The 21,758-nt window shown below is 61.8% G+C and overlaps 2 protein-coding genes and 2 long non-coding RNA genes across 4 annotated transcripts in view; all 4 read right to left on the bottom strand.

Annotated features, from left to right (window-relative positions):
- The window catches only part of LOC119096478 (WAS/WASL-interacting protein family member 1-like), a 10,572-nt gene extending 8,783 nt beyond the window's left edge, over positions 1–1,789 (bottom strand). The window contains exon 1 of the mRNA XM_037219394.1: positions 1,751–1,789. Within this exon, the coding sequence (XP_037075289.1) occupies positions 1,751–1,789 (39 nt within the window). The remainder of the gene's footprint in view (positions 1–1,750) is intronic.
- A 324-nt stretch (positions 1,790–2,113) lies between these two features.
- LOC119096779 (uncharacterized) lies at positions 2,114–6,051 on the bottom strand. The gene is made up of 3 exons (XR_005094082.1): positions 5,972–6,051; positions 5,083–5,181; positions 2,114–2,822 (listed from the first exon to the last, which is right to left on the bottom strand). It is a non-coding gene; the product is annotated as an uncharacterized LOC119096779 (long non-coding RNA).
- A 505-nt stretch (positions 6,052–6,556) lies between these two features.
- LOC119096477 (formin-like protein 5) lies at positions 6,557–8,090 on the bottom strand. Its single transcript, XM_037219393.1, has 5 exons — positions 8,055–8,090; positions 7,875–8,009; positions 7,252–7,347; positions 6,928–7,094; positions 6,557–6,578 (listed from the first exon to the last, which is right to left on the bottom strand). Exons 1-5 carry the CDS (start codon positions 8,088–8,090, stop codon positions 6,557–6,559), a joined length of 456 nt encoding a protein of 151 aa, XP_037075288.1.
- Positions 8,091–8,767: 677 nt separating this feature from the next.
- On the bottom strand, positions 8,768–21,481 carry LOC119097580 (uncharacterized). The gene is made up of 3 exons (XR_005094155.1): positions 21,368–21,481; positions 16,635–16,820; positions 8,768–8,807 (listed from the first exon to the last, which is right to left on the bottom strand). It is a non-coding gene; the product is annotated as an uncharacterized LOC119097580 (long non-coding RNA).
- Between the last annotated feature and the right edge of the window lie 277 nt (positions 21,482–21,758).

Genomic DNA, 21,758 nt, shown 5'->3' with positions numbered 1-21,758 from the left:
CCCCTGCGTCGGCCACCGCCCCTTGTTACGCATAATGCTCTGCCGGAGTCTGCCTGCGCTCGCACGCCGGCGTCAGCCCACAGCCTTCCGCTGTACTTAGGTTTATGTGATACCTGTTTAGCCAGTTGATTCGCCCCCGTGCGGGTGTTGATGAGGTGTATGGAGCCGGGCTCGCGGGGACGGCGACTGGCTCCTGACCTGACCTGACTGGCCTGACCCGACCTCGCTGCCTGGCCCGCCTCCGCGTTGTCCTGTAACTCTGTTATACAATCACTAATCTAGTGTTATTGCAACGTATATGCGCCAAGCCATAATGAATATATTGCAACGAATGATGCGGCTGTTTGTGCGAGGTGGACAACCAGTCCGCGCACATGAGCGTGTCGAATGTAGTTATGCGAAATGGATTCCAGCCTCAATTACAAGCCGTGTGCCCTGGTCGTCTCCACACGCATTCGAGAAACCGCAGGATACAATAAAGTGTTATAAAGAATGGAAGACCGGTCTGAACACAAAGCGTGATATGATCACAGACGTTGAAATTCGGCTCATCTCTGAGAAATTCACGAGCTTCGGTGCGCTGCAATACGAGGCGGAGCTTCGGTTGGGTTATTGCTTAGTGTTACTTGCAGCCTCTGGCACGGGTGTGGGACAGTTCATCATACCCACGTTCGCTAAGTGGAACGATTCCACACGAACAAGTAATGGGGCCGCACGGGCTGTACGTAACGCGGCAGTTGTGACATCTGCCCAAACGACCACTGTATGTCCGGCCAGACCGCACAATGTTCAGTGAACTGCGGTGACGCAGGTGTGGAACAGATACGCGTGAAACAAATTTCGTCCTGGGGTTAGGAAAGCCACGGACGACACAAGAACCCGGAGGTCTGCGCATTGTACTGGCAGGGACGCGGCCGGGAGCACATCGCAGGACTGGGGGTACATCCGTCACCATCGTGTCGATGGCGCGACACGGTGGCACCGGATGGGGAAAGCGCACGAACGGGCTCCAGCACAGTCCGAAATATTGACGCCCACCAGTGACAGAACTGGCCCCCGCCAGTGAATAACGCCACGTTCCAATGCATCGCGCCGCGTGACGGGAAGTGACACCATAAATAGAATTGACCCAGTCGTCAACTGAAACTTCCTCGGCGAAAGCGCGCAATTACCCGTCGTGATGTCCCTAGCCTGTGACGGCCACCCCACCGAAGGCGTCTGCGTATCTCCAGCGTAGGACGATTTACGTGGCAACGTAGTCTTTGATGAACCTCCGCTGTCAGCGCTGGCAAAAACGCGGTCATGTGGATGACAGAAGCTAGTACCGTAAGTGAGCCAGCGGCAGATTCTTCAGCAACTTCATTTGAAGACCTGAAGGCCCATCTCTTGCTCAGTTTTCAACCTCCAGCCTTTTGAACTGAGGTCGGCTACGCTGTTCGTCACGACCCAGGCCACATCATCCACACATCACACAACTGCTGCGAAGCGCCTCAGGGACGAATATGTATATTTATATATTAACAATGCATTATTTTCTTATTTACACAGTCGCTATCGATATCGATGGCGGCATATCTACCAAAACTATGTCTCACTAAAACGTTACCAAACGGCGCCGGCCTTGGCCGGGGGCCAATCGTCACACGCGGCGAGCGCTCGGCGTCCGCCCCCACCCTCACGCGCCGGCCGACGCGGCGCCACCCCCGACACGTGCACACTGCCGCGTCCGTCACAGGCGTGCCCAACGCACCCTGAAGCGCCCGTGCGCCGCGCTCCGCGTGCGCCGCATATCGGCGTCCGACGATTGTGACTTTGAGACGAGGCGTTAGGCGAACCAATCCCGACACGGGCGGCGGCGCGCCGCCGGCTCCTGCAGAGTGACGAGCCCCGCGCCGGTCCCGCTGTCGGGCCGCTGGCCGCGTCCTGCGGGGCCTGACGGGCGCGTCCCGCTGGCGGGCGTCCCACCGACCTTCGAGCTCACGCGAGACTCGACCGCGGGCAGGCGGCGGGGCGCGCCCGGCCGTCACGCGCTCTGCAGAGCCGGCGCCGGCCGCCGCCCTCCGGACCACGCGGTACGCGCCGGATCGGCGGCCGCCCCAAAAAGCGGGGGCGCGCACCAGCCGACGAGTCACAAAAACAGACGCCGCTGGCTCGTCGCGGCGCCGCTCCCGAGCTAGCCGACCGGCTGGCTGCCCCGAGCAGGGGCCCGGGCGTCATCCCTCGCTGCTGGCTGAGCCGGGGCGGCGGGCGACGCAGGCCCACACTCCGCCCCGGGCGTGGCGGCACGGGCGCACGCACGCCGCGCCACGCCGCTTTGTGCTGCACGTGATCACAGACGGGATCGGCCCGGCCGCCCGACCGGCCGCGCAGCGACGACAGCCGGCGTCTCGCCCGCCGGCGGCCGACCGCCAGATGTTGACCCCCTCGACCAGCTCCGCACCCCGGTGAACCGTGCTCGGTGCTACGGCCTCGCCAGCAGTGAAGTTAACAAGGTGCGCCCGGGACTGAACGTGTAACCCATGCGTCCACCTACTAGCGATGCCAGCAGTCGTAAATCGACACCAACAACAACAGCGCCGCATTATTACTAAGACGCCCGTTTCGATTGCATAGCACGTGACTCACACTCGCCACCGCCCGCAGGCGGCGGCCTCTGACACCGCCTCCGCGGCGAAGTTCCGCGCTCGTCCGCCAGGCAGCTCCACGGTCGCCGTCAGGGCCTCAGGCGTAGGACGAGCCGCCGCTCTCGTACAGTTTGTGGCCGAGTTGGACTTGCGTCGGCGGCGGGGGCGGAGCGGGGGGACGCTTGTTGCGGGGACGCTCTGAAAAGCGGGGGGAGGGGGGGGCGACGTCAGCCGGGCCGGACAAGGCGGGGGGGGGGGGGGAGGGGGGAGGGTCAGCACGCGGGACGCCCGGTTGACGGGGCGGCACAGAGCAGCGACGCGCCGATACGGCAGGGGGGGGGGGGGGTCAGCACGCGGGGACGCCCGGTGGCGGGGCGGCACAGAGCAGCGACGCACCTATACGGCGGGGGGGGGGGGGGGGGTCAGCACGCGGGACGCCCGGTGACGGGGCGGCACAGAGCAGCGACGCACCGATACGGCGGGGCGACAGCGCCGGGCAGTGAATGATCCGGCCGCGGTCTACGGCTTGGCGGCGCGTGGCAGTGCTGCAGACACGCGCCGCATGGCACAAGCGGACAGGACCGCCCACCGCACAGGCGGACAGGACCGCCCACCGCACCACGCACAACCGAAACATATGCTCACGGAGCACCCAGCTAGCTCAGCGCACTTTCTTTCCAATTATCCGTGCTGTACCAGGGACGCAGACTCGGGGCAATCACGGTATCCAACAACACGGTATGTCACCAAGCATCCACGATACACGGCGAGAACGTGCTGAACGAGAACGCCGTCATGCGGACCACTCGACAAATCCAGCGAGCGGATCATCGCAACACATCTAGATGGCGCTCAGACCGCCGCCAGGGGTTATGATGCCGCGGTGCGGATGTCGGGCCGGCTGGGATTGAGGGGAGAGATACGACGGGACGCGGGGAGAAGACGGCATGAAGGCCCAGGGAGGGGAAGAAGCAAGGTGCAGATGAAGGGCACAGGAGGAAGAGGAAAAACGAGACACGGAGAGGAAGAAAGGACGACATGCACAGAGCCAGGGAGGGCGCACAAGGAACGCAAAAATGAGGTGAACGCGGGGAGAACGAGAGGTAGCGATGGCATCGGGAAATACGGGGAAGGATCGAGGAGCAACAGCGAAGGCGCCGTGAATGGTATAAGAACTGGATGGGAGATCGACAAGGGACACGGAGAGGCGGTGCGACACAGCAGGAGAGTAAGAACAAAACTCCAGTTGCGATGACCAAAAATAAAGTCACGCGCACACAAAAGGAGCCACGGCACCGGTACCAAAACGGCGGAAGGCGGGCGGCGGACGTCATCCAGCGCGGTCGTAGCGGCCGTCGCGTTAGTCACAGCGTCGGCGGTGGCGCCACCTGGACGGCGCGGCCCGGCCGCCGATTCGTCGGCGCCGGTGGCGCCACCGCCGGCCGGCCGACCCAGTAGCAGACCGCCAGCCGGCCCCGCCCGGCCCGCGGAGCGAGGCCGTGTTAGTGTCGGTGCCACGCGGCCGCGCTCGCCTTCCGCGCGCTGCCTCGCGCCCATCCGGAGCAGTGTCTCTCGCCGCTAGGTCCGGCCCGCCGGCGCCGGTCGTCCGCCGGCCGGCCGAGCGCGGACCGCGTGCACGGCGCCTGGCCGCGCGCCAGCCGTGGGTTAGCGCCAGCCGGGGTCAGTCACGCCGCGCCACGCCACGCCGCGCCGCGCCGCGGCCGCCGCCGGTACCTGGTGTGACTGGGAGCGGCAGAGGCCGCCGCTGGCCAGGCCCGGCAGCAACACCTCGCCCACAAAACCTAGCGGCGCGCGGACGGGCGCCGTCATACAAGGGGACACGAGCACGGACGAGCGCCGGCAGACGGGCACCGCGCGGAACGCGGGAGTGCCGGCGGCCGCTCCAGGCCACGACGACGGCGCCGGTGATTCGCGACGCCGGCTCAACGGTCTCCGCGACGTCCACACACAAGCGCTACGAGCCCCGGTCAACACAACTCACAAGACGGGGCATACTGATTCCTAGAAACGAGCACGCCAGCTCATGTCTCCCCGCGCCCAGAAGGCCGCGGGATGTATACACACACACGACAGTGCGGACGTTCCGGAGGGCGAGGACTCCCGCCTGGCCCGTTCGGCGCGTCGGTCGGCATCTGGCGCGCCGCGCGGCTCATGGTACCGGGCTGAGTCAGCGCTCGCCTCGGCCAGACCCGGCTCGTGCCACCGGTCCCGCGCGACCCGCCGCGCCCGCCCCACACCTCCCGGCCCCGTACGGAAGGCCGCCAAATACGGGCGCCGCTGACTCAGGCGGCCGGATCGCGTCACAGATCGCGGGGTTCGCCAGCGGCCCGCGGCAGGCGGTCGCGACGACAGGTGACGGACACCTGGAGGGAGCTGACCGGCCACTCCCCCGCGTCGGAGCGCACCGGTCGGCCGCGCCGCACGAGCGTGCACTCACGGTTCTTGCTGGGGTAGATTTTGTAGCAGTTTGTGAGCGGCTCGGGCGGCGGCAGCTGCGACAGGCTGTGGAACCGGTCGGAGAACCGTCGCTCGTAGTCTGCGAACGCAGCGGTCGCGGTCAGCATCAGATTCCCGCGAGCGTCGGTGAGGCTCGGCGGCGCTGGCGACCGGCCGGCCGACACCAGCACACCGTGTTTACACGGGGGAAGGATGCGGGGTCTGTGATAAAAACACGGTGACATGCGACTGTGCTGCCGTCTCAACGGCAAAAGCATGTCGCGTTCGTCATGCTGAGTCCCGTTTCCCAATTCGGCACGCTGCGTGCCTCAGGCCAGCAGCCATTCCGTCCTGACCGTGGTGTTATCATGAGACATGTCTTGAGCTTAAAATACACCTATCAACTACGTAGCGTGCAAAGGGCGCGCTCGCTGACCCGTGCAATCGCCCTGCCGCACGGTCGCTCGCCGTCTGTGAGCTCAGCGAAACGCGTACGTGACCTTACGACCACCACTGGGCAGCTGTGATAAGTTGACTTAAACGGCAACCAGGCGCGATTGCCGCATGCCTCAAATTCGCAACCACTGGTCGCGAGCTAACCGAGGGGCCTCTGACGGCGTGAAGCGACCCGCCGGGAGCCCCGCCACCGGCGGAGCTGCGAGCACAAGGACTTGCAACCTTGAAAATGCCATTTTCGGGCGGGTCAACTTAATCCTTCCGTAGCAGAAATAGAAACTGACATTTCGAGCGGCAATCCCCGCGACGTATGGCCAATAAATAAGCAAGCTTCTACCAAATGTATGAGACCAATGGCCATCCTCTCCGAGCCTCCGATGGTGCGCAAGAACAGGCCATTCGGGCTGGTCTGGCGTGCCGAGAGCCAGCCTCACCTGTGGCGCCAGAGTTGGCGTTGAACGAGTTCCGGTGCTGGGCCGAGGACGAGAGTCGCTGCGGCGGCGGCGGCGGCGCGCGCCGGACGCGTGCGGGGGCGGCGGCGGCGGCGGCGGCGGCGGCGGCGGCGCAGGGGGCGGCGCCTGCGCCTGTAACACACGTCACAGCCTGAGTCTCGGCGGCGGCGGCGCGGGGGGGCGGCGCCTGCGCCTGTAACACACGTCACAGCCTGAGTCCCGGCGGCGGCGGCGCGGGGGGGCGGCGCCTGCGCCTGTAACACACGTCACAGCCTGAGTCTCGGCGGCGGCGGCGCGGGGGGCGGCGCCTGCGCCTGTAACACACGTCACAGCCTGAGTCTCGGCGGCGGCGGCTGGGACAGAACACGCCACAGTCTAACCTAAGACATCGAACAGAGCTCCACAGTTACCAGGACCACATCGAGGTACCCGCGAGTGCCACAGCACCGGGCAGGCGGCGGCTGCCGGCAGCGCCGCCACTGCACCCGCGCAGGATCCGCGAAGACAGCACGCGACCGCCCCGCCGGCTGCCGGTCGGGCCGCGCGGCGAGCACCGTAGAGCGTCACTCACCTGTCCGCCCTGCCGCACCTGGGACGGTGGCGGCGGCGGGCCGGCCCGGTGCGGCGGCAGCGGCGGCGCCGACGTCGGCACCGGCGGCGGCGGCTGCGACGGCGGCAGCGCGCGGCCCGGCGGCGGCGGCGGCCGCTCCGAGGGCGCGCGCAGCGGCCCGCGGCCGGGCGCGCGCTGCGTGCCGGCCGGCGGCGGCGGCGGCGGCGGCGGCGCCGTCCGCAGCGTGCCGCCCAGCCGCATGTCGTCCTGCGACTTGCGCTTCTCCTCGTCCTCGGAGAGATTGCCGCGTGCGCGCATGCTGTGCGCGCGCACCACGTGCGGCGGCTTGGCGCCGGGCGGCGGCGGAGGCGGCGGCGGCTGGCCGGGCAGGCTGGGCGGCCCGCTGCCCAGGCCCTGCACGGACGGCGACTTGGGCGGCGGCGGCGGCTTGATGGCGGGCGGCCGCAGCGGCGCCACCGCCGGCCTCGGGTTGAGCGCCGGCCGCACGGCGGGCGCGGTAAACTTGCGCCCCACCGTCGCCGTGCCGTTGGACACCTGTCGGCGGGCCAGACCGTCAGACGCGCCGCCACCTCTCTCCCCGCGCCGCCGCGTCACACACCGCCACCGCCACACCAACAACCGCTTCGACGGAGCACACACCCAACGGCGGCACAAGCTGCCAGAGCAGGCCGCATGGCGGACGTGTACAGACCAGGTAGGACCGGCCGGCGGCCGGCGGCGCCTGCGGCGCTTCCCGGCGCAGCGTCGACGACGAGTGGCTCGGCTTGAGGGCGACCCGCTGGCCGGGCTGCGGGCGGGCGGCGGGCGGTCAGCTGGCGGGCCGGCGCGGCGCCGCTGGCGGGGCTGGCAGCGGAGGCGGGCGACCGGGCGGGACCGGGGCAACAGCGGCCGGTAGCAGGACTAGGGGGCCTCCCTTACCATCTGAGGCGGCAGACGCCGCGGCGGTGGCCCCTCGGACAGGAGCGGAGGGCAGAGGACAGCAGCAGGACAGGGCGGAAGCGGTGGCGACCGGAGGAAGCCAGGTCACGGAGTTCGGTTGGTCAGTCACAGCAAGCAAGCGAACTGCGGCGAGCAATGTACACAATGCGTAACCCGAGAGCCGTCAACGAAATGGTATCCGGCACAGCGTCACAGCACAAAACCGAGCATGAGCAAAGAGAACCACACCGTGCACTACGTATAACGAGCGCAGACAAAATGCGACTAGCTAACTCTAGTTCATGGCAGCCGAGTCCCGTGTCGGCCGCGGCGGGCCAGCATCCAACACCCGGCGGACCCGGTCACCAGTCACCGGCTCAGCGGCCAGCGGCCCACCTGCGGACTGCTGGGCACGCTCCTGCTGGGCAGCTGGCCGGCCGACGCGCTGGGCTTGAGGCCGGGCGGCGGCGGCGGCGGCGCCTGCAGCGTGCGGTGCAGGCTGGACGAGTTGGGCGTGGCTAGCGGCGGCGCCTGCCGCGGCGGCGGCGGCGCGGCGGCCGGCGCGGCGGCCGGCACCGTCGGGTTCGACGGCCGCCGGTTGGGCGGAACCATGGCCGGGCCGCCGGCGCCTGGTGACGAGAGCACGAGCGGTCGCGTCAGGGCCGGCGTCTGACGCCCGCCGCACACAGCCACGGCGCCACGGCCGCCCACGCGCCCGGCGTAAACACGCCAGCCGGCAGCATAGTCGGCCCGCTCCACCCCTGGCATGGGGCACTGCAAAACGGCCGTTGGTGCACGCAAAACGCCTTTAAATGTTGATTCTTCCGGTCCGGCATACGAGTTAACGTCTGGCAACGAGGCCTATTATCGCGTTTTCCGGTCCTCGAAACGAGCCCAGAAATTCACATTTAACACACCGCTGACTCTCGACCCTGGAATGATCCGTAAACAGAGCATCACGACTCGTAAGCACCGCACATCATCATCGTGTTAGTCGACCGCCGGGCGGCGGGACCGCTGTGGCCCGGCTGGAGCTTCCAGCTCAGCAGAGCGGCGCTGCCGGCGGACGGCCGCCGGCCAGCAGCGGAGCCGGCCACGCCCGGCGCCGTCGCCCGGCCGCGCGGGGTCAGGGGCCACACCCACCGGGCTGCTGGCGGCCGCGGCCGAGGCCGGTGGGCCGCAGCTTGGGCACGCCGCCGGCGAACAGGCCGCCCAGGCCGGGCGGGCCGCCGCCGTTGACGGTGGGCGCGGCGCCGCCGCCGCCTCGTCCTCCGCCGCCGCCCCCTCGTCCTCCGCCGCCGCCGCCACCGCCGGACGGCTTCACAGACCCTGAGGGCGGCGCCGAGGGAGGTCAGAGGCCGCTGAGCCGACTCACAGCGGCGGGACAGCTCAGACGGGTCAGGGTCAGGTCAGGTCAAACAGCCGGACATCCGGCAACGGGCACGACATACGCATAAAGGCAGCGGCGTGCGTAATATAAACAAAAAACTCGCGATTCAACGCCAGACGAATACGCCAGGTTATAGCCCCAAATGACCGAGCCGCGTCTGGGCCAGCCGCGATTTGTTCGCTTCGGACGCAGCCATCCCGACGCCGTTCCTGTCGGACGGTCCCGGCGATCCGCCGAGAGCACCGCACAAGTCCAGCCCCGACACCGACTGGGACAAATGGCAGCAGACCGGCTGGCCGGATTTGGATTCCCGGAACGGTTTTGAACGGACGCAAAGCGGCCGGACACATGGCTCGGACTGATGTCCACCAGGCGGCTGCCCCCGCTAACGGACGCCGGCCCATCGCGTCACAGCCCGGACGCGCCCGACGCCACGGCAAGGAAAGCTGACCCGCGCTCGCTCCGACACGGCCCGGCGGCAAGTCGCTGATTCGGATCAGTTTCCCAGCCGGCCCAGGTGTTTTCCTCCCCAGCGGGTACGCAAAATCCTTCAGGCGGCGTGTCGCGGGCAATACTGGCCGGTTCCGACATCGCTGGCGCTCGGTCCCACGTCACCGCTGGCGCTCGGTCTCGCGTCATCGCTGGCGCTCGGTCTCGCGTCGGCGGCTGCGGCCGCGACGGTCTCGACTTCGGCTCGACACCCGCTCGCGCCGGCCGCCGACCGAGCGACGCGCGGCGCCGCCGCCGCCGCCGGCTGCGTCGGCATCAAGGTCAACGAGAGGGGGAGGGGCGGGGAGGCGTGCGGCGGTCCCGGCGCGGGGCGCGTGACCCGCGCTACCCAGGCCGCGCCGCCGCCCGCATCCGGGCAAGCGTCCGACTGGCGCCGCTGCCCGCTCGCAGGTCACGGCGTGCGCCTAACAAAGCGGCACACACCGCGCCGGCTCGGCCCGGTCACCGCAGCGGGCGCAGAGCTCCGGGGAACGGCCCAATCTGCTAGACCATCAGCAAGTAACACACAACCACGCGTGGGCTTTTGAACGCCTGCAACCCTCCGGTGGCCATTCGGATCCAGCATCGAAAAACAAACGAGCCAGGATATCGCGTGGTGACGATGCCGTGCGTAAACAAGCGAATCATCTAGGCTGTGAATACAACGGCGGCAGGCGACAACACCGTCCTAAGTGATCAGCATTCCCCTGGGGTCCAGCGGCGCCGGCGACGAGGCTCCGCCAGCGTCCAGCGTTGTGTGCTGGCCCAGCAGGACACGCTCAGCATAGCGTGCGGCCTAAGCCCGGGCGGCTTCAATAACAGCCCCGAGCTGATAAGCCGCTGCCGCAGCCAGCCGGGTCTGTCAGACGGCGGGGCGGCCGGCCGCGCGCGCGGCCGCCTCCCCGAGCGCGGCTGGCGACAGCTGGGTCGGCACGAGGACACCGAGCCATTCTGGAGTCAGTGCCCCTTGGGACAGGGACGGATTGAGCACGAGCTACTGAGTAACATGTCGAAGCCATGGGCGCCGGCCAGAGAGCACACGTAGGTTACCAATAGGGATATCATTTCAGCCGCCCGAAACTAATTTTTCACAGTCTGGTTTTTACAGGTTTATGCCGCCACAAACTCGCCGAAACTGGAAAAAACAGCAAAGATTGTCCTTTTCTCATCGCTTATCATTAAATTGTAATAACCTTGCTTTCTTTATGGCCAAGAAGCCAATGGCAGCAGCAGCCTGGTATCACGGTGGTGTGACCAAAATATATGATGGTTGCTACAACAGGCATCTATCATAACCCTTCGCCCATGACAGCGACCCATGCATATTTCCTACACAGCGCACCGCTGCTTCTGTCGCCCAGAAGTTGAGCTGTACGCACCGTCGTTAGGAGGCATGGATCCAATTTGCAGCAGTGAATTAATAGGTAACGGAGTCCAAATGCATCATCACAACTGACCCAGACTTTCTGTTTATTAAGAAGCAATTTAACACTGAAAATGAGTCGATACATGTGACAGAAACCGACAATACCGACTGGTGCCGCACTCATCGTACAGCAAACTGTTTTTCGTGCTTCATTTAACAGAAGGCACTTTCAGAATTGCAGTGTTTGCCTGTTCTTGTCCGTTTTCGCCACCAGGAGTTCCTGCTGGCGTTTGCAAACCTGTTCCAGCCGGCTGCATCCAACCCTGATCAACAAACGGACAATTACCGCGACCCCGCTCGGCGCAACAACGCACAGCAAGAAATCCGGAGACAATGTGAAATCCGCCTCCGCGGGCCTGGGCGAGCCCGTTAGTCCAGTGCCGGCCGTGGCTCGGCTTCGGGCCGCGGCCGGGGCGCACGCTCGAACAATGCGTCGGCTGCGGCTGATGATTCGGCGCGGGACCAGGCCGTCACGACGCGGCGACCGAGCCGGCTGACCGCAGCCCGGCCGGCGCCGGCTGACCGGAGACGGCCGCTGGGGAGGTGGGCCGTGGGTGCCGGCACCGGCCGAGGAGACAGAGCCGACCGGCCGGCGCCGGCTGACCGGAGACGGCCGCTGGGGAGGAGGGCCATGGGCGCCGGCACCGGCCGAGGAGACAGAGCCGACCGGCGCCGGCTGACCGGAGACGGCCGCTGGGGAGGTGGGCCGTGGGTGCCGGCACCGGCCGAGGAGACAGAGCCGACCGACCGGCGCCGGCTGACCGGAGACAGCCGCTGGGGAGGTGGGTCGTTGGTGCCGGCACCGGCCGAGCAGGCCGCGCGGCAGCAGACAGGGAGCGTCGACAGCGCATGATCCCACCGCGGGGCAAGACGAGCCGCCCGTGCCGTCACGGCCCGAGGAGCCGGCCGTGACGGCGGCAGGCGTGGGCGTGGGCGCCGGACTGGGGAGACGGCGGCGCGAGACGGACGGCTCGCAGCGGCGCCGCCCAGCCGGGGCGGTACTGAGACAGGCCGGTGCTCCCGAGGCGCCGGCCCACTGCTGACCCAGTGGCCAAGGCCGCGTGGACGTCGCATCTGCATACCCGCAGGCCAAGTCTGCAGCGGCGCCGCCGTGGTGGCAACGCCCCGAGCCTGCAGTCCCGCGCGGATCCCCGGTGCAAGCTTCGGCCTACGCCTGTTCACGCCCCCGCCCCCGGTTGGTTCCTTGTTTGGATCAGAGCCCTTTCGACCAGAAATGGTCATCTCAGGGCAATCCCTCACCCGAATTCGAGCTGAAAGCTAAACTTTCCCATGTTCAAGAGTCAGCAGCCGTTTTCACACAAGCTTGTCGCAAGAAATACTTTAAAATACTGGTGTCCAGGAAAAATGGTCTGTACGTACTAAAATTGGCTGAAACATTGCTGCAACCGAATTGCAATATCTCTTGACTGGAAATGATACCCGACCTCTTCCCAGAGCCCCAAACATCATTTTCAAATCCGTAGACCAAGTCCATGTGGACACAGCTGGCACGCCGACGGACACGGTACTACTACCAACACCGCTAGGCACACACCAGCTGCAGCTGGTCTCGTCTGGTCCGCCGGAAACGGACCGCACATGGTCTGCAGCCGGGCTCCTGTCGAGGCCGGCTGCAGACCACCCTCGCCTGCCGGCCGGGCTGCTGCCGGCAGCCCGGCTGGGTCAGCCCGGCGTCAGGTCAGCGAACGTCCCACCCTGAGCGGGGCCGCCAACTTCCGCCCGCCCGGCCCGCACCTGGGGTCACGTCCAGCCGGCCGCGGCCGGGCAGCCCGGCTGGGTCCGCGTTAGCCCGGCATCAGGTCAGCGGCCCGTCCCACCGGGGCGTGGTCGCCAACTTCCGCCGGCCCGACCCGCACCTGGGGTCACGTCCGGCCGGCCACGGCCGCGAGGTGACGTCCGGCGGCGCCGGCCGACCTGCCTGCACGCCGCATGGCACGGCGGCCGCAGCCCCGCCGCCGCCGCCGCAGCCGCCAGTCCCCACATCATCGTAGGTCGTGACCGCCACCCAAACATTGCGCTCCGGCGCCGTGCTCACCGCCCGTCGGCGCTCTCGCCCTCGCGCCCTCTATCGGAGAACAACTCACTGTGTGCGGTGGCATGAGTCAAGCGCGATCACCGGATGCCAACGCACCCGGGCGCCACCTGGCGCTGCATCGATGAGGTGTCGGCTCCTCGGCCAACGACGCACGTGGTGTGCCTGAGGCGGCTCCGCCACGCCGCCCGTTCCTCACGTATCCAGCGCGCACAGCTGCGAAAGAACGCCCGCACAGCGCCACCGCCGCCCAGCATGGCTCTATAATTTCGCGTCCCCAAAACAGCGCGGCTTGCGGCGCGTGCGGCTGCAAAGGCCGGCGTTTGCAGCGAGCCGCGCTGCAGTCGTCGGTCCGTCGGCCTCGCCGCGCCGCAGCCGCAGCCGCGCGCGTCACGCCCCCGCCGGCCGCCGCCGGGCTCCACATGCGCCAGTGTAGCCCCGAGGTCGTATCAGGACGAGCAAACAGCGGGCGGCGGCCGATATTTCCGGCGCCTATCGGCGGCGGCGGGGGCCGCCTGACACCGCCAGCTCGGTGGACCGGCGCGGCCGCCGCGCCAGCCGCCGGACAGCCTGGTGACGATCCACCGGCCGGTCCGAAGTCCAGAGCGGGGCGTGTCAACCCGGCGGATTATCTGTCGTGCGAGGGGTGGCACGCTCACGCCGGACAATGTGCTCTGACGTGCTGCGGCAGCGCGGAAGATGGCCGTCGGCCAGCGTAGATAGCGACGCTCAGCGCCCTCCCCCGGTCCGCGCCGCACGCGCGCCGCCAGTCCGAGCGTCACAGCCGGCTCTGTGTGGCGCCGAGTATCACACCCGGTCCGGCTCTGTGCGCCGCCGAGTGTGCCGGTCGGCTCTGTGAGCCGTGCGTGCCTGCCTTCGTGCCTGCCTTCACGGCCGCGGTCACCCCGACCGGAGCGCGGCCGGCCGCCGCCGCTCCAGTTCGAGCGCCGCCGGACGTCGCGCGCCCAGGCTCGCCCGACGCGGCCGGCAGAGGCGGCGGGGACATCCCGGCGCGGCTGGGCCTCCGCAGACCGGTCGGCCGCCCCGGCGCCGAGGCTACCCTGATGCTGAGAGGAGGTCGCCTGCCACCGAGACCCAGACCAGGCGCATCGCTCGTCTTGCAGTGCCACTACCAGCAGTACTGACGCCGCTGCCTCTGTTTGATTCGTTGTGTAGCAATGTGGCTCTACGCAAGCTACAAACGGCAAACTTCATGACCAGTTGAGGGTCAACTCACATGCAATCTGGGAGATCTGGTTACGATAGGAAATTCAATACCAAATGTGTCCAAATCCTTCAACCAAGCAACCTCGTCACCCAGTCACCCACCAACCCTTCGTGCTATGTGGGTGACAACCACATGTTTCTGCCCCCTCCCCCGCGCACATTGTGCAGCCCAGCATCTTTGCTAAAACCGGCGCAAAAAAAGACAGAAGACACTCAGCTAGTGTCATTTGCCAGGCGCGGTAGGCGGAGGCGGGCGTGAGCATGACCCTATAGGCGATAGGGTTGCGAATCATCAATCCCGTAGCAGCATCCGACAGCTGCGACCACGTCGCCTGCCAGTCCGGTGGACCCGTCAGACCCCACTGTAACGCTATCGTCTGTCAGCGCCGTCTGCCGGTGCGGTGCCCAGGTCCGGCTCGGAGAGCGACGCGCCGGGGCGGCGGTGTTGTCCGCCGGCGCGTGCACCCGCCGCAGCTCGGCGCCAGGCCGCGCTATCGCTCCACAGCGTTGTCGTTTGCCGGTCTGGTGGCCCGCTCGGTCCCCGCAGCAGCGCCGCCGTCTGGCGGCGGCGGCGGCGTCCGCCGGAGCGGCGGCCCTGCCGAGCCCGGCGGCGGCGCCAACGCGCGGCGGCGTCGGCGCCGCTGGTAACTGGCGTGCGCACGTGCAGCGGCAGAGTGGGCCGCCCCGCCCCGGACCGGCCGTCACCCGGTGTGACGCGCCGTGACGACCGCGCCGTGACACCCGCCGTCGGCGCCGCGCGGACCGGGCGGCGCTGAGCGGCGCCGCGCGGCCGGCGGACGCCGCGCCAAGGTCGCCGCCGGAGGTCGGCACACCCAACCAACATCAACACAGCCAGACGCGCTTCTTACGGTTTTTGCAGCCAGCGCGACGGCGGTGCCGGCCAGGCAATGCTCGTCTGCTGATGACACCAGCTCTGAGCGAGACCGAGGTCGTGCCAGGGGCGCTGTAACCCCTAAAATATCGGACTCCATAGCGGGATTTTCTCACAGCTGGACACAGCCAACTATCGTGCTGCATGACTTGCGATGTCCGTGCTGTAAACAAGGTGTCTCGGTGTCTCGAATCTTAAAAGAGCGACGGGAACTACCGTAACACCATAATGATTCGCCTCATGTCTCCAGACCAAAAACACACCTTTTTACGCAGAAAAGTGTTATTTTTACATCCTCCTCCACCGCCTCATTGATTTGTGAGCGCAACAGCGCCTCACTTCAAACATATTTGTGGGAGAACGGGGAGCTGCGAATGTGCTCGAATGCGCATGCTAATGCCCTCACATCTTCGTCCACTAGCAAAATAAATAACACCCCGTCGCAGGCATCGGTCCGTGCGGCCCGTCCAGACACCCCCGACCCGTACCCTCCACGCCGCCGGAACCCCGCCTTAATTTGTCTGCAGACTGGGCGGCGGCCTGGTAACACAGGGCAGGCGCTGTCAGCCGGAGGCGCGCACCCCACCGCGAAGACGCCGCATCAACACAGCGCCGCCTCCCCTCACACGATCAGAGCTCAAGCCAAGGCTGGCGGGAGCCGAACCTCGCTGACACTCTCCGCGGCCGCCAGCGACCCGTGTCTGATGCTTCGGTGGCGCGGTTTGGCGCGTCAGACCGGCGCAAACAGACAGTGATCCACACCTGCCTCAGGGCATCGCCGCACAACATTTTGGTGACCGCCGCTGAAGCAGCAGGCGCTCCCCACGAGGCCGGGAAACAGTCAGAGCGCGGCCGATTCATGAACTAGATCACACGCTACGGGCCTCACAAGCATAACGCTATCTTGGTTTTAGGCCCGACTTCTCCACGGATGAGGGAGAAAACATGCTGGAGAGAAGTCATCACCCAAATATAGTCAAAGCAATGTTTTTGAGCTGTTCGATCGCAGTATCCACCACAATTGACGAAAAACATCACTCACCGCCCCGCCCCACCCCGCCAGCCACCTGACGCCGGCTCCCAGGCCACGACCGGTCTGTGCGTGCTTCTCTCCACCCGCGGGCGGGGACGGGCGGCTCGCGCGGCGAGTGGGAGAGAAAACGGCACCTACGCAGCTGCCCGGCGACGGCCCTGCCCGGCCAGAGAGCGTCCGACCGACACACGGCTGCGCCCTTCGAACGTCGCTCCGGCGCCGGACGACGCGGCGCGCCGCTTATCCGGGCCGTTTACACTGTGCGAACGATGACACGGAAAACACTGACCCACAAACACGGCCGGCACATACAAACGCTGGCGGCCGTTTCGACAGACCGGCGGAGGCAGCCGGCGAAGACCAGGATGACAGACGTCCTTCCACGGACCCACGCTCCCAGCGCGCGGCCAGGGCGTGGCGCCCGCCGCCAGGCGCCTCCGCTCAGCGGGCGGCACCTCACAACGAGCCGCGTCGGAGTCCGCCACTGGCCTCTGAGCGGCGTCAGGGCCGTCGTCAGATTCTGGCCGGCGCCAGAGCCCACCATTGAACGCTACGTCGCGCCGTGGTCGACAATGACCACTCAGCGGCGTCAGGGTCCGCCGGCCAGCCATGAGCGGCGTCAGCGGTCGGCTCGGTGCCCACTTACCCACTAACGGCGCGCTGCGGTCGTTCGTCTGCACCTTCTTCAGCTTGGCGCCGCGATGGATGTCGCCGAGCAGCGCGGCACGGTCGACGCCGCCGCTCTTGGCGGCCGGCCTGCGCGGCCCGCCGGCCGGCGGCGGCGGCGGCGCGGGCGGCGGCGGCGGGGGCATGGCGGCCGCCGGCTCCGAGCCTGTCGCACAGGGGGCGCGTCGTCAGCGGCGGCGGCCGGCGGCGAGACGCGTCGGTACATCAGGCCGCCACACATGCTGTCCGTCAACTCGTCACGCAGTGAGTCCGTCAATGCGTCGCATAGTGAGTCCGTCAATCCGTCACATCTGCAGTCCGCCAATCTCTCACACAGTAAGCCAGCCAATCCGTCACACGGTAAGTCCGTCGATCCCTCACACAGTAAGCCAGCCAATCCGTCACACAGTCAGTCCTCCAATCCGTCACACTCCGCGGCCGGCGGAGCGACGCGGCTCGAGCCGCCCGGCCAGACTCGACACCCGGTCGATGCAGTTACTAACCGTCACACACAACACGGTACATCACCGGCACGACGGCCAGTCATTCCTGGATGGCGATGTTGCCCTCAACACTTTGTCCTGGATGATGTTTGGACACCAGCTTCTTTCAAACACACCAAAGGTTGGCAGAACATAGGACATGCCTACTGTAAGGCGTGCTCGTGTCCATATAACATTTTCCGTGATTTAAACGTTACGAATGATCTTTGTATTGGACTTGCAGACCACTGATATTCCATGTTCAAAACATTTTGTAAATGCCACTTCTAATTAACCCGGCTGCATACGTAATATAATGATGATACCGTACGACGTGCTGTGACAACGCACATGCAAGGTAGTGAGATATACTACCGAGCCTGTGGCACCATACAGTTAAATGGACTAAGTCAGTTAGATACAAACACCTAGCTGGCGTTTGTACCTAGCTGAAACTACCTAAAACTACTTAGCTGGTAGCCATGTCAACAGCAAGTACAATTTTCAGGACATGGACTTTGTTCGGAAATGTTTGTAAGACGGACCGATCTCCGACAAACGAAACGCGATAACGCTTAGGCGATAAAAACGTCATTTGTTTTCGTTTCACCAAATTTGAAAGGTCAACCATAGCACTAACTCAAGATAACAGAGAAAATGTTGTTGATTATTGATAAACCCTGGGATTTCAATTCATGCACCCATTTACTGGGCGTGGACTGCAGAATCGGAAGAGCTCGTAGCATTGCCAAGGTTATCATATTGTGGTTATCATATCATATTATAGTTATCATATCATAATGGTGAAATGTGATCATAGAATGCCACCATGCAATGCCCATGCTAACCTCCCATGCATAGTCCACACCCTTTCTAAAGGTTGCCAGACCAAGATTGATTGCTGTGGCCGGTTCTAAGACTGGTGGCTAGCCGCGTAGCCGACCTTGTGACAGAGCAGTAGCTGGTGAATGGCATGTGAGTATGAATGACATCCTGTTACGCCGCAAAAAGGAATCTTGAAACAAGAGTCGGTAATCAGGGCACTAATGACTTTTCAATAAAGCAAACAGTTTGTTTCTTGAGTCTAACATCTTTCCATTGCTTTTTCCACCAGTCTTTCTCCATTATGCAGCAAATATCTGGCAGGATTAAGTTTTGTGCAGATGTTAAAAAACTGAAAAAGTTTGAGGTTAAATATAAGAAAACACCTTGTGCAATTAACCCAGAGCCTCAATGTATCCTGAATTGTGATCAAGTAGTTACCTAAGTGGATTTATGCATCCCATCTGCACAGTTTGAACCTGTGTGCACATATTTTCCCCAGTTCCGCATCCTTTCAGAGGCAGCTAGCCTGCTTAGCTAGCTACCCTATGGACAAAAACTGCACATACTTACACAGTCCAAAAGGGCATCATATCATCATGCAAAGGGGCCATCACACCATTTTCGCACAATGGGTGGTTTGCTCACCCTGGTGTCTGACATGGCTACCATTGTGACAGCCATGGGGAGCAGCAGCATCATGGTGAGTGCTGCATGGGTGAGGGTAAGTAGTGTGCTGCCATGACATCATCAGTTGCCAATACAAATGGTTTGCAAGCTGTGCCAAGAGGTGTGCAGAAATCATCTGATTGGACAAGAGTTGACAGCATCAGTGCAATAGAGACCCTACAATCACTCACAGGATGACAGGATCTGCCTACATAATTGCAACATGTGTCTTTCTTCCTTGGTCACTGCTGAAATATGGTTTATGTTAAGAAATGAAATAACAATGACTATGTCCCTGACATTCCCTGACATTCCCATTCCCAATCCCTGACATTGGTTTATAAACTAAGAGTAATACACAGCCTATCGCCATCTTGATTTCTTAGCATTGGATAAGGAACACAATGGCATATACTTACATTTGCCTTTCTTCCAAGTTCAAACAAACATTGCAAATGATGCTTAAAGAGTACATTAATGTGTAATTGTGCTTAGCATGTGAGAATACTGTTCCTGTACTTCAGTCTTCATTGTTTGCCTGCCTCCAGACTGGGTGGGCATATAAACATCCACACTTGCAGCTGTGGCAGTTTACTATAGCTGTCTGTGGTCAGGGCACAATTTGGACAGGTCATGCATTTTTCTGTTGGAGTTGCCTGTTTCATCCATGGTTACCAGAAAGCAAATCTCTTTTTCATTGTTAACACTAAACTTTAAAGTTATTATCAAATATTAATAAGGCTTAAGGGCTTCACAAAATTTTACATTAGAGAAGGATATATAGACTTCACCAAATTTTAGGCTGGAGAAGGATAGAAACAGTTGGTGATACAATTCAAAAAGCCAAACTATGCCCTGATGACATTTCCGGCTTTCTTTCTTAAATAGCAGCATCGACTATGATGCTGGCACAATTCCTCCTGATGCCATGGTCTAGGCCTAAGGTGACAGTAAAACATGAAGCAAAAATTGTGCAGTCCACTGCTCATGTTTTTGTTTCAGGTGCTGGATTTGAGAACAAATACTTAACATCATATGAAACAAGACAACAAGAAAAACAGAGGGTCTCAAAAATGATTAAAACTCATACAATATAATCCAAACATCCCTTGTTTTTGATGGACTATATCTGTTATTCAAAATTTACAGAAAATGGTCCAATTAATGCCATATCATCTCAAAGGGAGTATCCAAGTCAAACTCTTCCTGCCAGCACAGCCTTCATTTGACTCACAAATGCACTTGCAAACTATCTGAGTTATTCCAAGGTACTGGATGTATCTAGTCTGACAATTAAAAACACAGCATAATGATGTTGATACACATTAAAATACATGTCATCACTCCCATTTCTGTCACAAACTTTTTTACAACACTGCCATGCCCTGCAGACCCCTTGATATGTCAGCATTCATACAAAAGAAGCTTTCTCACAAAGAGGTAAGTCAAACCCTTTTAGGTAATGAGCTTCAGGGTATAAAAAATCACCTCCTGTCTCATGTGCTAAATGAGTTGCACTCACACAACCATTTACATCAGGGACTGGAAGACCTGATAATTGCACAACATTTGTTACTACTTATGTTTGATATACAACTCTGCCACTGCAGAATATGCAATATAATCATAGTTCAAATTCATGTTTAGCCCAAGCTGCCCTTTTATGCATGGCTACACATAAGTGGTGATTATTAGAGTACTGGTAATAAGCATTCCTACCATGCAGAGTCTGCAAACTAACAAAGGGTATTTCAGTCCAATATCTCCTATACAATCATATATGTGGTAAGACCAACTGATGATGAAACAACAATGAAAGCTTACATGCTGGAAACATGCACTTGTTTACCAGTAAATCACCAACCAAGCTTAGCCAGCATCTGGAAGTGTGGTGAATTAGTCTAAATTTAGAGACTTGTTATCACACAAAGTATTACTTGAGAGGAATAGCAATAAGATCATGATGAATCTTCATGAAGGAGATGTTCCTATTCCAACAGAACATCTGAATTTATTACAACCCTGCCTTGATAGGTACATGCCATCCTGCCTTTTATGATGCTACCTATGTCAGCACACTGTACCCAATAGCTGACATCAGCTCCCTAGAGTTGCAGTTTCTGGTTGCTCTGGTTAGCATTATAATAGATAGCTTCCAACTCTACTGGGGACATCAAAACATCAAGGAAGTGTTGGGGGAGTAGAAGTAAATGTAGAGGAACCTGCCCAGAAAAGACAACCCCATATTGTGGTGAGTGTATGTGTGGAGAGCAATAATGAATAATGTTGGAATCATCACTCCTGCATTATAACACTTTAAACAAAGCAGCATTTTATTAGTTATCACCAAAGAAAGAAAGTCATAAAACACGGAACTTGAGAGACAAGCAGCTGGTATCAGTCAGGAATAAAGCACATATTGTTGTTGGCAAATATGGCTATCAGGCTGCCCTGATAAGGGAGCCTGATGAGCAGGGGAGGGAACACCCTTTCAACATGATCCTCTCAAACATCACTACAGGCCCAAAATCAAACTTCCACATAAACTTGGAGGGCCAGTGTACAATTCCTGTCCCTACAATGATAACCATTTTCGCCAACCACTTCAGACCGATGAAGTTAATGAGTCGCAACGCGTTGACCCATAGGTGGACAGGAAACGCGTGAAATTGTGGTGCGCCCGAGAGGAACTCGAATGACGCAAAGCGGAGGTCGAATAGAAACACCACGTACCTCTTACCTCAAATTAGACCGTCCGTGCACGTTGGAAAGTAACAGAATCCCGCCCAGTATTCATGTAAAGACGCCGTTTCCTACCACTCCAACAATCGCCTGGCCTGGGTACCACACCACTCGCCGCATGAATCACTTTGAGGTTTGCAAGGATGTGATATTCCTGCAAGTGGGATTCACAGAAAGTTTGTTGTGGCAAAAACTAAGCAGCAATAACCAATCAGCTACATATGACGTCAGTTCGCAATACAGGCTCCTCTTTCACTATTTGCTACCACACTATCTCAATTAGGAACATCTCGCGGCTCTTAGGAGTATTTGGCGTGAACAACTTACGTTTTATAGCACGGTAGATAGAATCTATCGTAATTTTATCGTCGTACGAATCATCAGGGAGC

Source organism: Pollicipes pollicipes, unplaced genomic scaffold (assembly GCF_011947565.3).
Source record: "Pollicipes pollicipes isolate AB1234 unplaced genomic scaffold, Ppol_2.1 Scaffold_4295;HRSCAF=5057_pilon_pilon_pilon, whole genome shotgun sequence".
In the NCBI taxonomy this organism is placed as follows: Eukaryota; Metazoa; Arthropoda; class Thecostraca; order Pollicipedomorpha; family Pollicipedidae; genus Pollicipes; species Pollicipes pollicipes.
The sequence above is the reverse complement of the archived record's forward strand: the minus strand, read 5'-3'. Positions and strand labels throughout refer to the sequence as shown.

Bases quoted from the DNA above. Each gene is read 5' to 3' on its own strand.
- LOC119096477 (XM_037219393.1), bottom strand. From the start codon at position 8,090: ATGGTTCCGCCCAACCGGCGGCCGTCGAACCCGACG. The intron at 7,348-7,874 runs GTGGGCCGCTGG...GCCCGCCCGCAG, and splicing joins GCGTGCCCAGCAGTCCGCAG to CCCGGCCAGCGGGTCGCCCT. The intron at 7,095-7,251 runs GTCTGTACACGT...GCCCGCCGACAG, and splicing joins CCGCCGGCCGGTCCTACCTG to GTGTCCAACGGCACGGCGAC.